The sequence below is a fragment of the Cyprinus carpio genome, chromosome A21, assembly GCF_018340385.1.
Source record: "Cyprinus carpio isolate SPL01 chromosome A21, ASM1834038v1, whole genome shotgun sequence".
Classification (NCBI taxonomy): Eukaryota; Metazoa; Chordata; class Actinopteri; order Cypriniformes; family Cyprinidae; genus Cyprinus; species Cyprinus carpio.
The window spans coordinates 20972607-20989624 of record NC_056592.1 but is presented as its reverse complement, the minus strand read 5'-3'; the positions used below and the strand labels follow the sequence as shown (position 1 = coordinate 20989624).

General features: G+C 38.1%; 1 protein-coding gene across 1 annotated transcript in view; it reads right to left on the bottom strand.

The window, feature by feature from the left end:
* ammecr1 (AMMECR nuclear protein 1) overlaps positions 1–15901 on the bottom strand; it is a 32168-nt gene extending 16267 nt beyond the window's left edge. The window contains exons 1-2 of the mRNA XM_042711286.1: positions 14406–15901; positions 7128–7238 (exon numbers count right to left, since the gene is read on the bottom strand). Of these exons, the coding sequence (XP_042567220.1) occupies positions 7128–7238; positions 14406–14848 (554 nt within the window). The 5' untranslated portion in view covers positions 14849–15901. The remainder of the gene's footprint in view (positions 1–7127; positions 7239–14405) is intronic.
* Positions 15902–17018: the final 1117 nt, after the last annotated feature.

Sequence of the window (17018 nt, the reverse complement as noted above, 5' to 3'; positions counted from 1 at the left end):
TGATATAATGCATATAATGATGCTCCATCACGTTTGTGCATTGATCATCAATCCTTGAATGGCATGAGGCATTGGCGTTTTCTGCCAGTGTGCGTCAACCCTAAATAACAAATGAACAAAAGGTCAATATCATTAATAATGTCTGATTCAGTGCTTGCATTTTTTGAGATTAGTTGCTGATTTTGGGAACAAAAAGTAAACTTAACTAGGCACTCTAAAAAGTTATTTATGTGTTTAACCACCCGCAAGGACCTGATATGAGATTTACCAATCCGAGAGTTTTTTTTTTCATTCTTTTAATTGGTTAAAGTTAAAAAAAGAATATCTCATGTTTTTCTGTGGGTGCTCCTCAGGGAACTATGGGATCAGCACCTATGTCATGATGAAAAATTTTAAGATTCACAAAAACATAGCTAATAGCTGTGCCATAACGGTGCTACTTTCAAATCAATTGCTCCGTACTCCATGTAGCGGTCTCCTAATGTGAGAAGTCCACTGATACTTATGTTTTTCTCCACTATTTCATTTACTGTGAGAAGCAGATTAAAGCTTGACTATTCCTCCATCAGTGTGTGCACAGAACATGGTAAGCTCTTAGCAAGTTTTGGTAAGCTCTTTTAGGCATATTCAGGAAGTAGGCATGCAGGATATAAAAACAAATCATTCCTGTATGAATGACTGACCAAAAACATCCAACAGGGCTTGGAAAAATATGGGGAAAAAATTCTAAGAATTTGAGAATTGCATTGATACTGACTTGAACTTATTGGCCCCATTCGCAACTGGAATAACCATACATTTTAGTGATTGGATCTAGTCACTCTAAATCAGGGATGGGCAACTGGTGGCCAGTACCATATTATACTCTGGTCAATTCTGATACATTTGAGAAGCGAGATGGAAAACATTATCTTTTAACCAAGTTCAAGGGGGCCCTCATGTGCATAGTTTGTTTGGAAACAAAATCTGTAATGATAAGTCGCCATTACACCACTGCTCACAAAGAGCAGTATGAAAAATACACTGGTGATGCCAGAGTTGCTCTCATCTCAGATTTAAAAGGAAAATTATCTCATCAGCAAAACCTTTTTGCCAAATTCATGATGGTGCAAGAATCATTAATAAATTATTCACTAAAGGCATCTTATGCGGTTTCACTTGTGCTTGCGAAATTGTAAAGCAGTGCACAATTGAGATGGCTAAAGCATTTGGAGACAAGAAAATGGCCAAGAACTTTGAATCTGTATCCTTGTCACAACAAACAATAGCACATCGAATTTCTGACATCCAATGTCAAATCCAAGAAAAGCTGAAACACACAATCAACAATTACAGGTAATTCTCTCTCACCCCGGATGAAAGCACAGATGTGACAGATATCAGTCAGCTCCTGATCTTTGCATGAAAGATCACAGAGAACTTTGATATTCAAGAGAAGCTGTTAAACTTGGCTTCATTACATGGCACCACAAAGGGAGAGGATATTTTCAAAGCTGTTAAAAATATGGTGAGTTATGGGGCTTTGCTAAATTGTCTGCTGTTGTTACTGATGGAGCACCAGCAATGCAAGGAACAAAATCTGGATTTGCTGGGCTTCTTAAGAAGAGTGCCATTAACTGTCCAGTACTGCACTGCAATAACAGGTTAGTAGGCTTATTTTTTTTTTTTTTTAACTTACATAAAATAAACTGTTACACTACGTGATCAGTAACAAATATTATTTGCTACAGGAGGCCCTGTGTGCAAAAGACTCTGGACATGTCATGAATGAAGTGTCAAAATTCACTAATCTTATTCAAGGTGGAAACAGGGCGCTCAATCACAGGAAGTTTGCTGCCTTTTTGGATGAAGTCAGTGCTGCTTATGGGGATTCACTGGTGCATACTGACATCAGATGGATGAGCCATGTGAAGAGTCTGGAAAGATTCTTTGCACTGCATAATGAAATTCCTTTGTTTCTGGAGGACAATGTGAAGTTGGACACGAGTGCTTACTGCTGCAAACAACGGGATCCAGAATATCTTTGTTGTGACATGGCCTTTCTCACAGACATGACCTTGTATCTGAATAATCTGAACACACAGTTACAAGGACGGCCCAAACGGTTTCACATCTCTATGTGCTCCTGAGATTTTTATTATAATATACTACTGGAGTCCTGTTTTCCCCTCCTCAGAGATTTTGCACTGTTAATGCGCAGCATGTTTGGCAGCACTTAAATCTGTGAAAGTAGCTTCTCAACAATGAAGCACATCGAATCGAAAGAGAGAAACAAGCTGGCAGATGACACTCTCTTTCAGCTACTGCAAGTTGGCTGTACAAACTTTGAGACTGACATTGAAACAATTGTGCACCAACAGGAGAGGCCACAAGTTTCTCATTAAGATGTCTTTTTGTTAATGCTAGGTAACATATGGCATTAGCTTGTGCAGGACTCATTATAATATTAAGTTCTGATTGGCCAATCGATGTCATTTAGTTTGTACATTCTTACTATTATAGAGAATTTCTTTATTAAGGGTGCTTTCACACCTGGCCCATTGTTTCATAACCTGGCATGTTTCCCCCCTTAGCTCAGTTTGTTTGGGCAAATAGTGAACATGCCAATCACTCTTGGATCCGCGCCAAAACAATCGGTTCGAGATCACCTGACTGAGGTGTTCTTGGCTCGATTGAAAACGAACTCTGGTTGTAGTGAGAAAGCAATCCGTTCTAACGGACCAACGAACCAGGCTATATCACAATGTATAATGGGTAATTACGTAAGTTCCGTGAAAAGCATTAGCTTTGTTGTTTTGCTAATACCTCAAAAGGAACCTGTGAATGTGGGTGAGCACATCTTCGCCATTGAAAATTGAGTCTTATTGCTCTTCTTCCAAGTAGGTTTTCCCGATGAATCCTGGACTCCTGCTCAAAATGATAAATATAACAACAGCTACTTAAAAAAAAACAACAATAAGCCCGCGAAGCTGTTGTCATTCCATGATGTCAGCCATGACAGCTAAGTGGAATCCCGGAAAATAAAGTTTACTCACGCGTGACTTATATTACCAATTTGGTCCGTTTAGAAACTTTGTCATGTGAAAGCGAACCGCACGAAGAAGTAATTTTAATCCCCATTTCGGAACAAAGCAATTGCTCTACAGGTATGAAAGCACCCTTAATTTTCATGTTTTACATACAACAACATTATTCATCTAAAGGCACTTCTGCACTTTAGTTGTGGACTTTTTTGGCCCATTTTTCATGTGCGGATCTTATTTGTTTTTATCTTAAAGGGTTAAAGGGTTATCTTAAAGGGTCATTAATCACTTACCCCCATGACATTCCAAACCCGTAAAAACTCGTCTTCGGAAAAAAATTTAAGATATTTTGGATGAAAACCGGGAGGCTTGAGACTGTCCCATACACTGCCAAGTAAATAACAGTGTCAAGGTCCATAAAAGGTATGAAAGTGGTCGTCAGAATACCCAATCTGCAATCAGATGTGCAATCTGGGTTATATGAAGCTTCTCCATTCTCTTCATTTGTATTCTTTGTCGTTGCAGCCCCCAACCTTGGATTTGGTCGGTGACATTATGTCCACCTTTGCAGAAATCAGGGGCCTTACTGATATCCAGGCACAAACCCGTTTTTTTTTTTACAGATGAAGACATAGAACGTATACTTTTTCCCAACTCTGGACCCACAGATTTACCAATCTCTATGGATGAGGACTACACGAAGAAACTGAAATTTCGATATATGAAAGGGATTTGATTAAAGCGACACGGTAAAACCCTGAGCGAATATGTGAGAGTGAAGAGAATTTGCATATCCAGAATGTATCGACTTTGTCATAATGATGAGGACGTCTGTACCAAATGGTGCGAAATTCTCAACAAGCTTCTTTGGAGGTAATGGTTTTGATCACTGAATACACCCAACAAGAAATGTTTCAAATTAAGCAGGAAATCACTGATCTTAAAGGAGTACTATTATGCTCTTTTACAAAATCTTGATTTTGTTTTGGGGGTGTACTAGAACATGCTCTCATGCTTGGTGGTTCAAAAATCTCATTTTACACAATTTAAATTATTAAAATACCTTTCTCCCCAGCCTGCAACAAACGGCTCGATTAGTTCCAGGTTAGATGAAGGCCCACCTTCCGAAAAATGAAATTTGTTGTGATTGGTTAGCTGTCTCAGTGGGTTGTGACTAGTGAACAGCTTAGACGGCGTTCCAGTACTGCCCCGCCCTTTACCAAAGCAGAAAGTTATGTCTGCTCTGGTTCATAAAAAAATATTTTCAAAAAAAGAAACATCACAAAAATCCGGAAAACAACGCTGTAGTTCAAACGAGCCGTTCGTTGTAGTTCTTGAAAAGGGATTTTTTTTAAAAAAAGAAATATCTCCCTTTGGAGTGGACTTTGAGATTTGTAACTATGTAGATCATTTTCATGCCCAAACATACACACTACACACGGACTTAAATTCAAAAAGTGAAAAAGCATAATAGGACCCCTTTAAAGAAAAGATTAATTCGTCTGTTGATTCTTCCATAATACTATTCTTTGAACAGACATTGAAGGATTCAACGTCTAAGTTCAAAACATTCGACCCATGATAAGGAAAAGGATGTACAAGAACAAAGCAAAAAATCCTATATTTATCCACAACCACCACACCTACCTACAAACAGCAAAATAAAAAAAGCTCAATAAATTACTGTCTTATGTTCCTACCACACCCACCGATTCCTTTCAACTTTCCTTTCCCCAAAACAGTTTTCAAAAACAATACACTTCGGTTGATATTAAACAACCTTTACGATCACAGTGCTTTTTGTCCTGTGGTTAACAACTCATGAAAACATCTTGAAAAATTCTGTATACGATCATTATGGACTTCAGGACTCTTACAGAATTGTCTAGAAAATCTGATGTGATTTGGAAGATAAAGGCGGTGGTTTAGTTTTGATGAATAGATTAAATAATATTTCTAAAGTGAAATCTCAATTATCTGATCCTATGTTCTATATGCAACTGGATAGTGATCCTTCCATTCTACCATTCATGACTAGCTTGGAAGCCAGGTCAAGCAACTGCTTGAGAGAGAGATGATGTTCTTTATAGGCAGTGCAAGTACAAGTGTTAGTTAATGTGCATAGGCAACTTCAAGTAAGCCAACTGCAGATTGACTTCCTCATGAAAAGTGTAAACCGGTGGATGAGTTCAGTACAGCTGAAAGATGGTTTGTGGAAATTACTAAAAAAAAAAAAGAAAACCAAATGGTATGCTGGATGTGAGACTCATAATTGATTAATGTTATTCCTATCACTAGAGATGGAATGCAATTAATGTGGAGTAGAAAAATATTTATTTAGCTACAATATTTGTTGTGTGTTGAATTTAGGTTTAAAATTTGACATGTAATGCAAGTCCTGGTGTTTTACGAGAATAATAACTAATCAAAATAAAATTTCAGATTTTATGTGGTTTGTGCAATTCATACTTATCTAAGTCACATTTGTGACTCACAAAATTCAGATTTAGGTCACTTTTTCCTGCAGTTTGAACACAGCCTTTAGCAGCCCTGGTATAAACACTATGATGATTTTAAAAGACATGGCTCAACGATAAGGACTGCCCAATGGCCCAGGGCCACCGTGAATGACGCTCGGGACAGTTGACGAATTTGTCACTGGGAATTTGTCACTTCGCTGCTACGAAAGTTTATCATTTGTACGTGTTTTAAAAGCCTTGCTAAATTAAAAACTCAAGCGATTTTAAAGCATTTAGGCAAGACAAGAATGACTACTCCATTCAATACTCACAGCGTGCACACAGAGAGATGTCTCTCAACGTGCGAACACCAAATTGAGTTTCTTTCGGCACCTCCTTATGCTTGACTGGGCAAATACATGCAAAAGTATGCAAAAATATCCATCTTGGCAAGTATCTTTGTAGCTTTAACAATGATTAATCTATGACTCATCTGCCATTTTTCGCTTTATTTCAACCGATCTCTGTTCCGGGCTTGCACACAAACTGCATGCAATCATTTTCCAAAATGTGTGGAAATATACAAAGTCTGTAAATGGCCGTTAACAGAGGCCAGAAATGCTGAAGGCGGACGTAAGGATGAAAAACACTGTAACAGGCAGAGCAAACTGACTGTTCATAATGCCCGAAAATACAGGAAGAAAATCCAGAACATTGAATTGTGAGTTTATCTGAATGTATCTCTGTGGGGAAGTGAGTTTTCAGAAAAGTTTATGTGATGTTTTCTTTTCATCTTGCCTCTGTATAATGCATCTAAAGTCGTATTAATAAGCTTTGTTTACAGTGGTAACCAAGGAAACGTTGTATCGCTGCTGTTCCATTACTGCCACCTGCTGTCAGAGAGTGAATTTGCGTCTCATTCAGACCGTCTGTTGTTTTTCCTAAAGCATCATTTCATTTGTATCTTTCTTCTATATTTTCAATTCTGCTATTGTTTGTCATTTATGAATTTACTACACTATTCAACATTCTAAAATAATCAACACTTGTACACAATTCAAACTGTTCACTTGTCTTTAATAATGTTTGAATTACACTAGTCAACATTTGAAGTGGATCAAAACCTTTCATCAAACTTGTCTTCTTGTCTTAGGACAATTTTAATGAACTTTTTTGATCCACTTCAAATGTTGACTACTATACATTTGTTAGGCTAGTAGTTTTTGCAGTGGTATCGAAATTGGAATTGAGAATCATAAAATTTAATCTAAAATTTTGGTGTCATATAAGCTTATTTATTAGAACAAAAGTGATATAAAAATAATTTATATATATACATATATATATTTTTTTTGTGGCAGGGCTAGTGAAAATATTGGCAGGGCAAGTAAAAATTTGAACCACTGGCCCAAGCGGGCCAGTAGGAAAAATCCTTAGCGTTGAGCCCTTAAAAATATAAGAAAAAAAAAATTCAGGTTCAACCAATGGTGTGAGTTTGTTGTGGGACAATGTGTTAACTAAATAACATAAAGGGAGCTGGAACCCCCCAGAAATAAATGAGCAAGCTTGAACATGTTATTTCATGATATGAATGGAGACACATTACAGAGAGAAAAGCAGAATTTCAAAGACAGATGTGGCATACCTGGTAAGGGTGTACTCCCTGAGTCCTGAGTGCAGATTCATGGCAGAAAATGTACCTATACAACCCCTTAACCGCTTGTCCCGGCCAATTTTCCAAGTGACAAACAGTGGGCTGTTGGAAAGGAAAAGAACACCTATCAGAATGCAGTTGGAATAAACACATAATTCAAGGTGTGAAAGCAAAAATTGGTTTTTGGTTTTTTAAATTAATTAGCTATTATATAATTAAGTACTATCACACAGGCAAGAGTGCAGTTTTCCTGAATATCAGTGTGTAAGCGCACTGGCAAATGTGACACGTGTCAACAAACAAGTCATTAATATTGAGGGAGCTACATTTCAGACACAATATTGTTCATGTTTTAATGTTTTTTTTTTGTTTTTTTTTGTCAACAAAAACAAAGGCGAAGCAGAACATTTGTGCATCTCAGGGCAGCAATGCTGTGTTTCATTCCAAAACAAATCTGTTTTTGGACGAATCGAGTGAGCCAATGATTCAACGATCCATCCAAAAACACACAGGCCTACTTATCACATTCTTGTGGAAATTTCTAATTCATAGTTTGGCCATGATTTAACTAAAATGAGGGAACAAATAATTTATTCATGGCTACATTATCCTTCATTTTCCCCCCACATCTCGTCCAGGGCTCTGCACAAACAAACTTGACTGCCTTACCTTGTCAAACAAACACAAACTTCGAATGTTACAAGAGATAAAAACTAAAACCAATGAGACAAAATATTTCAGATATAACAGCTGCTGTGCACAGTCAGTGTGACCATTATATGTCAACAAATTACTTACAACGCTTCCTGTAACAATGAGAGACCAGCACACAAACAGAATTCAAATGTATGTTTTTGTTCGGCATAAATCCAAATGTTTCCATGGTCAAAGTATAACATTTGGCTGCTAACCAATTATTTTGTAAACAAAGCTTTGTACTTCACTGGTGTCCTAAGATTCATGTGAAGAAACATTGTTATGTGCAAAAATGTGTTTTGCCCCACCACCGCCTGAGGTACACTAGCCCTGTGGCACTCCAGTTTCCATCTTTCACTATCTGTCCTCCACGGTCTGACTTCAACAGTCTCTCTACTGTTATCTGTGAAACTCAAGCAACCCTGAGACGTCACAGGTTATAGTATTGCAAGACGGTGATAACATTGCTACAAAAAGCTAAAAATAAAAACATGCAAATTACTAGGCTGTTTATTAATACTTATAAAGCACATATTAATGCCTTATTCTGATGAGCATATTTAGGTCCCTTAACCCTACCACACACGGAAACCTCACAACTTCCTTACTAATTATTAATAAGCAGCAAATTAGGATTTTGAGGCAAAAGTCAGAGAAAATAGTTAGTCAATAGTGAGAAATGGTCCCCAAGAAATCTGATTAACATTAAAGGTGGACATTAAAGGTTTTAAAGGGTTAGTTTACCCAAATATTAAAATTATGTCATGAATGACTCACCCTCATGTCGTTCCAAACCCGTAAGACCTTTGTTCATCTTCGGAACACAGTTTAAGATATTTTAGATTTACTCCCAGGGCTTTCTGTCCCTCCATTGAAAATGTAATTTTTTGAAGCATCGAAAATACATTTTGGTCCAAAAATAGCAAAAACTACAACTTTATTCAGCCTCATCTACAATGTTTTTGAAGCATCTAAAATACATTTTGGTCCAAAAATAGCAAAAACTACAACTTTATTCAGCCTTGTCTTCTCTTCCGGGTCTGTTATGAGCGCGTTCCACAGCACTCAGTGTTGTGGTTCGCGAACGAATCACTCGATGTAACCGGATCACAGCTCCACTTCTCGAATCGGAGTGTAGACAGAAACGGTTCTTGGTTCGTGTACTGGTGATCCGAAAACCGATCAATCGGTTCTTGTTCGTTAACGAGTCTGTTTCGTTCGTTATCGGCTCGGCTCGGTGTTCATCTTCACTTCTCTCTTCACAGCAGTTCAGTCAGTGTACTGTTTGAGTAAATGAATTACTCCGGGATATTGGTTTATTTGAACTCAGAGGGAGTGTCAGCCATGTTAAAAAAGTAAACAGCTTAAGTCATTTGTGGATTAATGCTTTTTGTTGACGCGAACCATTTCAAACGATTCAGTTCGATTTGGTGAACTGGTTCAAGAAGATCCGGTTACATCGAGTGATTCGTTCACGAACCTGAAATAACAAAACCTCAATAATGTAAACTTAATTGAATAAATGCTGAAAAAAAAAAAAATTCTGAATAAAGTCGTAGTTTTTGCTATTTTTGGACCAAAATGTATTTTCGATGCTTCAAAAAATTCCAACTGACCCTCTGATGTCACATGGACTACTTTGAAGATGTTTTTATTACCTTTCTGGACGTGGACAGTATACCGTACATACATTTTCAATGGAGGGACAGAAAGCCCTCGGAGTAAATCTAAAATATCTTAAACTGTGTTCCGAAGATGAACGGAGGTCTTACGGGTTTGGAACGACATGAGGGTGAGTCATTAATGACTGGGTGAACTAACCCTTTAATGTCATTTTAGTATGACAATATTTAAACGGTCTAAAATTCTGTACATTTTAATGCAGCTTATTAACTTCTAAAAGTATGATAAAGGGCACAGTATTGCCTGATCTCACTGTTAAAATACTAGGGATTGTATTAGCCAAGATGATGCTATGCACGACTAAATTCAAAATGGCCCAAAGGTTTCAGGCTGTTGACAAAGCTGTCACTTTTCTTATTGAGCTATAATTCTATTTACATATCAGTCCATACCCCACAATGACTTACTTAAACATGAACTACTGATATTAAACATAAGCAACTGATCCGCTCAGCGATAATACTACAACTACTACTGCACCGCAGCTCTGTAGCTTTATCATCAGCAAAATGGATATAACACACATACACTCTTCTTTAGGCAATATTTTTATGTTAAAGAATTACGTTTGTTTTCTTTTTTCTTGCTCTGGCATGAAATATAAAGTGTAGGATGCTGGATGCAAAAGTTCTTCTCTAAACATATACAGAATCCAATGGTTGCCATCCTAACAGTCTTAGTTAGACTTCCAATCTCACCTTTAACACAAAAATGGAGTTAATGAGAACAAGGATTAACAATATACGGCCTGAGGTCGCTGTCAATAGTTAACTGCTCCCATGACAGAAAATTTAGGCCACTGTTTAAAGCACAAGATGAGTATCAGTTGATCATGATGGAAATTTAAGGACTAAGCCCTTTGGCCAGGAACAAACTGGCAACGGTCTTTTAATGTGCTGGAAAAATATGAGCATGTTTACATGGACACAAATATGCTGATAAATGCCAAAAATCTGTTTTTACCCGTTTAACATTTAAAAAAAATAAATAAACCACTTGAAAAAAATCTAAGAATAGCAGCATGTATCCCTGAATATGATTCATTTGGATGGAAAGAGTGGAGCCTATTGTTGCATAAACACAAACCCACTATATGGGTGTTTAATAATGGAGAAAAAAAAAAAAAGATCTCTTGATATTCATACACCAAAAACCATCACCTCATTGTACCCAGGTTTTGAATATGTTAACTGCATTCATACAGCAAATGCTGATTGTTAACAGTGTAATTTATTTATTTATTTTTAAATGACAACCTTTGTGAAAGGCTGGAAAACTGGAAAGACATTTGACTGAAAATACAGCAATGTCATGGCTGCCTTGAAGACATTGAGCTAAACAGGCACATGGCCATGCAAATTGTGGACAGAGACAAAAGACAAGAGGTCTGAGGTGGTATTTTCATAGGGATCAGTATAAAAGAACAGTTGTCAGACTAAAGCCACTGCCGTCATGGAAACAACAAGAACTAGCAGAGGATCAGTGACAGTTACTCAGAAACACTCCTGCATGTTGCAAAAACAAAACCACCCCACAACACACCCTCAGTGTGCATTAAATCAATCAGCACTATCCATTACGCACACTTAACACAGATTATTCCAACTGGGCAGGTTCTCAACTCTGGAAAATCCACAAAAGGACAGAAGAAATTTAACTCGGGTAAGGCATGTGGTGAAATCCTATCACCACTTCCCCAGTCTTTCAAAGTCCTTTTAGTGCTCAACCCTAAGTTAAAGTGCCTTAAAGGTAGTGTGCAAGCTCCGAACAAATTAAGTAACTAAATAATATATATATATATATATATATATATATATATATATATATATATATATATATAATATATATATATATATATATATATATTTTTTTTTATTTTTTTTTTTTTTTTTTTTTTCCAGAAACACAGCATAAACATAAAACTTCAGTTAAGCTTTTGGAAATGCTATTTACTTAAATGTGAGTTTGCAATATGCTTCTCTGCCCATGCTTCCTAGCTGCCCCCTTAATGTCTAATATAGGCACTTACCCAATATAACAACCTCTAGCGGCAGGAAGTGAAACTGTCAAACCTGTAAGAGGGGCAACTGTCACAATGATATGCGAGAGTATCATCTACCCACCCCAAGCCAGAGATAACGCTGAATGACAAGTGTGCCTGTGACAAGCAGCCCATCGGACAAGGCTTTCGGTTCTAAAATATTCCATTTGGCTGCACTTAATTTATTGATATCCTACAATCGGTTAGCTTTAAATCTTGAAATGTTTGATTTTTTTTTTCTTTTCTTTTTTCCCACAATTTACTTAATTGCCGTTAAACCAACAGAATACATTAACCTTTCCTTTAATGGCTGAGTTGTAATAAATTCCACTGTGTTCTTGTCGATTTGCGTTTGAAATGAATTGCATTTCATGAGGCATTATTGTTGAAGTCATATAAAATCCTTTAGGTTCAAGGTGAAGGTGAGCATTTTTATGGTCACTGCAAGAATTATAAATGCATGCTGAGGTCAGGTAGCAATAAAATACTTTAAGGTCCAGCATTTCTCTCCTGTTTCGCCTGGGTTGGACACATTACACATTTCAGGTAAGGTAATATTGATTATGAGGGCCCATATCGTTATAAAATGTTATACCAGCATGAAAATATACTGAGCCGGTCACTATATATTGAGAATAAAGCAAGGGAAATCAACCAATGTCATTGTTTTAGATCGACACGTGTACACTCCTTTCTGAGTGGAGTAAAACTAATCACATACCAAATTGTGCTCCTTTTGAATGTGCATTTTGCAGAATGGCAATAAATACTTTCTGTAATGATGACAAAATCTTGTTTGTGTTGTATTTACAGTATGGTTTGTAATTGTACTTCGTGCATTTGTATTCTTAAATGATGTGAGGATGCAAGAATATGGCTGAGAATCTGGATGGAAGATTTAAACGGGGAAAAAAGCAGTTGAGTCAATTTAAAATATTAAAGCAACCAGCTGCAAAGCTTTTTTGAGTTTACTGAACAGGACCCCACAAGTTGTGTTTACAGTGAAACAGTGATATTTTTGTTAAGGTTATCATACCATCAAAATCTCATACCTGCCCATGCCTTCATGTGACTATATTTATTTATTATTTTGGTAACACTTTAGTTGAGAAAACTATTCTAACTATTAACTAGTTGCTTATCAGCATGCATATTACTAGCATATTGGCTGTTTTAGTACTCATAAAGCACATATTAATGCCTTATTGTGCATGATCATATTTTAAAACCCAAAATCAAAAACCACACAAAAAAATAACAACAACCAAAAAAAAAAAAAACAATCATAAAACACTAAAAAAAAAACTCCATAAAATGTGCCCTGTATGAAATTAATATTAAATTATATCAATATTTTTGGCTATATCATCAGTTTAGCATGTCACAATTCCACTTATGTACTATTGCAATTGTGTGGGTGGGGTGGGGGGTGGGGGTAACTTTATTGGCAAAATTACCTACTTATGTGTGTTTGTGTGCACAGTCTAAATAAATTTAAAGAACATGACTGGTCCATAAATGGCCAACACCACTGTGTTAACAAAACAGCGTCATATTTGTGTGCATTGCCTAAATATATGCATGTATGTGTGTTTGTGTGCACAGTCTAAGTAGGGGCAGTGTTACAATAAGCAGAGGAAGGAACTGCAGTGAAGACATTCATTCATTCATTCACTGCCTCTTCGACGAGCCTTGACTAACCGGATAAGATAAAGAACGCTCTTAAAACCCAGCACTCGAACTGTGGCTACAGTAAATCTCTTTGTTTCATCACACAAATACATAATCATTTACAACACACCAACTGACATTGAGAAAGCTTCCCTGAAAGAGTCCCAGATCCCAAAGAGTCGGTCTTTAGCGAGCGACAAAATAGCAGAATATTAAACCGCTGTAGATTTAACACTTAACATGCAAGTTAAATATTCTTTCGTGTCCTGATATCGATGAATTGTTGAACCTTCGCATTGGTGCAACTTGCGCAACGTGTGACTGCAAACTGAACGAAGAGTACTGAGAGAGGTTTCAAAAGAAGAATCTGGGGGAAAAGTAAACAACTCTGGGGCTTTGTTAGCTTCCTAGCTCACTAAAGCTAACCACTGGCAGCCGCTTCAAATTGAAGCAAAACGAAATACCATTCGGTGTTTTTTGGAGAAAAAAAAATCTAACGAAATGGAAAAAAAAAGATAACTTAGAGTTAATAAATAGAAAAAGGAAAATATTCGGCGAATCTGAATCGTGTTTGACGGCTAGCGTTGGTTAGCATGTTAGCTTGCAGAGAGGCTTAAAGAAGAGGAGGCTAACACCCATTTAATCTCTTTCAGAGAGACAAAAAAATTGCTTTAACATTACCCAATTAACGAGCGCATTAATGACAGATTATTTTTACTCTCAGCCTTCGAAACTACATATCTAAAAAAACAAACAAACAAACAAAAAAACTTTTTACCACACAAATTAGATTGATTTATCAAATATGTATACTGATTCCGGTAATTTTGACGGTTAATTAAAAAAAATATATATAATTATACTTACGAGTATTCATTAATTAATTTTTATTAGGAAACTTGAGATTGGAAAAATGGCTCTTTTGTATCGAGAGGGCTTGGATTAGCTGGGCTAGCAAGTAAACTATTAATTACTGTAACGTTAGTTGGTGTGTATGGACATAAAACAAAGTAATTATCATGACAACAGCGGCATCAGACCGACACGACCACGAGCAAAACTTTGCCCATGAGCACGAAGACTTTAAACTTACTGTCTCGAGCACAGAACGCAGGAAACACACCATCTGTTGTTGTAGCAAAGCGGGTCGAAATAGCCATCTTGCTAACGTTACTTACTAGGGGTCGTTTGTAAACCTGGGTGTCCGAGGAGGCTGGTATCCATAAAGATGGCAATAAAGCACGTCGAAACAAAAGCAACACATCTCCGCCGAAACGACCATCTTCCTGGCTCCGGAGCCGGGGCTGAGGGTCGGGGAGAGGCCGGTGGAGTTGTAGCCTCCTGGAGTTGGGGACAGAGCATTGGTGTTGTTGCTGCTGCTGCTACAAGTACTAAGCCCCGGACCCCCCAGGCCGTTCACCCGATTCACGTTCCCCCCCACAACAGTCGACGACGACCCGATCCCCAATTCCGATCCACAATGTCCGGTCCCGGCTACTCCGCTCCCCGCCCCGCCGGGACCCCCCGCACCGGGGGATCCCGACAACTTCTGCTTCTTCACCCCGCAGCACCCGGCCGCCATCTTCGAGCAATCTGCACCGACACACCGCTTCCGACCCATCACCGTCACCGCGGGAAGGGCGGGCCGAAACGCAGACCACACGTAGAAATCCCACTGCGTCAGCACGCACGACGGACAATGCTCCACCTTCCCTTCCTTTGACAGACGAGAGGAGCGTACGTTAAATCTCACCAAGAGAGAGGGGAGAGACTGCAATGTCACCCGATAGTTTTCTTCAAAAACACGTAGCGTACGCTGCAGCCTTACGTAATGTTCTCAGGGAGACAAGGAGCCGCGAGCCTCCGCTAATTAAACGCTTCGGCGGAGCCAATGTATGTTTGCTTGAGTAACAGCCCCTCCTTTGGGATGCACTGTGCCCACTGCAACGATGCACGCAGGATTCTGTCAAAGCATGCACGCGCCCATCCATACATGAAATGACAGTCAAATATGTGGCCCGTAGGATTCAGGTCTCCCTCTGAGGACCCACACACGCCTCATGAACATTAGCCGACCCGAGAAGCGTTCAGTCGATGCGGTTCATGCCAGCCCCGGCTCCACGCTTCACACCGGCCTTCGGGACCCCGTTAGCCGCGCGACCTCCTTTACTGCAACCCCGCCGTGGAAACTGAACCCAAAAGTTTTCCTTCGACGGATCGGAGCGCTGTCAGCTGATTATTCGGGTACATTTTCAAGTGGCATAATAGCATGGCCTCCGTCAGAAGTGGATCGGCCCGGTCTCGCTGAGTGTCCCGCGCACAGCTGCTAACACTAGCTCGGTTGCGGTGGAGAAAATATCCTATGCGATCATCTGAAGCACTCGGACTAGGATTCTCTACTTTCACGCCGGAGTACAGAGCCCAGGGCGTAGTTTACGACAGATTCCTGCGTGTCATACGCATTTCTCCCTATTCACTAACTACGTTATCACAGCGTCGTTTCTCCGCCGAGGGACACATACATCCCGCATTTGTTATTCGCCGAAACGTATAAATCCGTTTATTGTCTTGTCATCCTTCAACCTAATGGAGAAAGAACAGAGCTGTTAGAGAGCACCATGACCCAGCATCCAGCCCGTCTGTGACCGAACAAGCCGAAGTGATGTCGAGAGTCTGCACTCAATTCTTTTTTTTTCCAAACTCACCAGACAATAGGAAAACAGTCTGTCCTCACCCTGTCTAAACGCAAACACCCACGGTTCACACGCAATGGAAACCCTGGAAATATTAGGGAATTTTAAAATAATTTTATTTCCAGGCATGCAAAAACAAAAAAAATGGAATTTAATACCACATCAAAATGTCTTTATTGTTTCCAGAACATTTAGTTTTAGTGTGTGACCATCAAATACCAGCCAGAAAATATAAATATGAAAATCAGAACAAACACAACAGGGTTTCAGCAGGCTATATTTGTATTAAAAATCATTTGACACACTACTATTTTTTTTTTTACTGCTATTTAATAATTATTTAATTTTTATACACTTAATTTAAGTGACCTGTTTTTTTATTATTTTATTTTGTTGTTTTATTTATTTATTATTATTTATGTAAATGGGTTGGAAAAACAGAATGTAAAATACAATTCCTAAATTTCCACCAAAAAAAAGGTTCATATAATTTGTAGCAGCAAAAAATAAAAACAGAAAAGAAAATGTATTTGTCGTCACTGTTTATTATGTTATGTTTATGATAGTGTCTATGAATGAGGGAGGTTGGTTCACAGTGATCACAATAGTCTGTAGACCTCACAGTAAATGCATTATTAGTGCTAGAGCAAAAATATATATATATATATAAAAAATTGGAGAATATTTTATTTTTAAGATTATGTAGGACATACATTTTTTCTTGTTGTTGTTGTATGAAAGCAGGAAAACACAAACAAATGGCAAAACAAACTATAGGCTACTACCATAATGAAACTGAACTATCGGACATTTGAAAATGCTGACAATAAGGTTACATGAAGACATTTAAAGCACTAAGAAAGCATTAGTCTTTGTTGGTGACAGCTGCATTGAGTTGCATGTAAAATCAGAGACCACAGACAGCCATGAATATGTACAGTGGAGCCAACAGAAACTCAGGACCTTTATTTTCTCTTTAATAGTATATGAAGTAAAATAAAATAAAATAATTAAAAAACGAAGGAAAAAAGAAAGTAAATGGGGGAAAACTTGATGGGGGGGGGGGACGACACTAGATTTTTTTAAGCAGTTGTATCT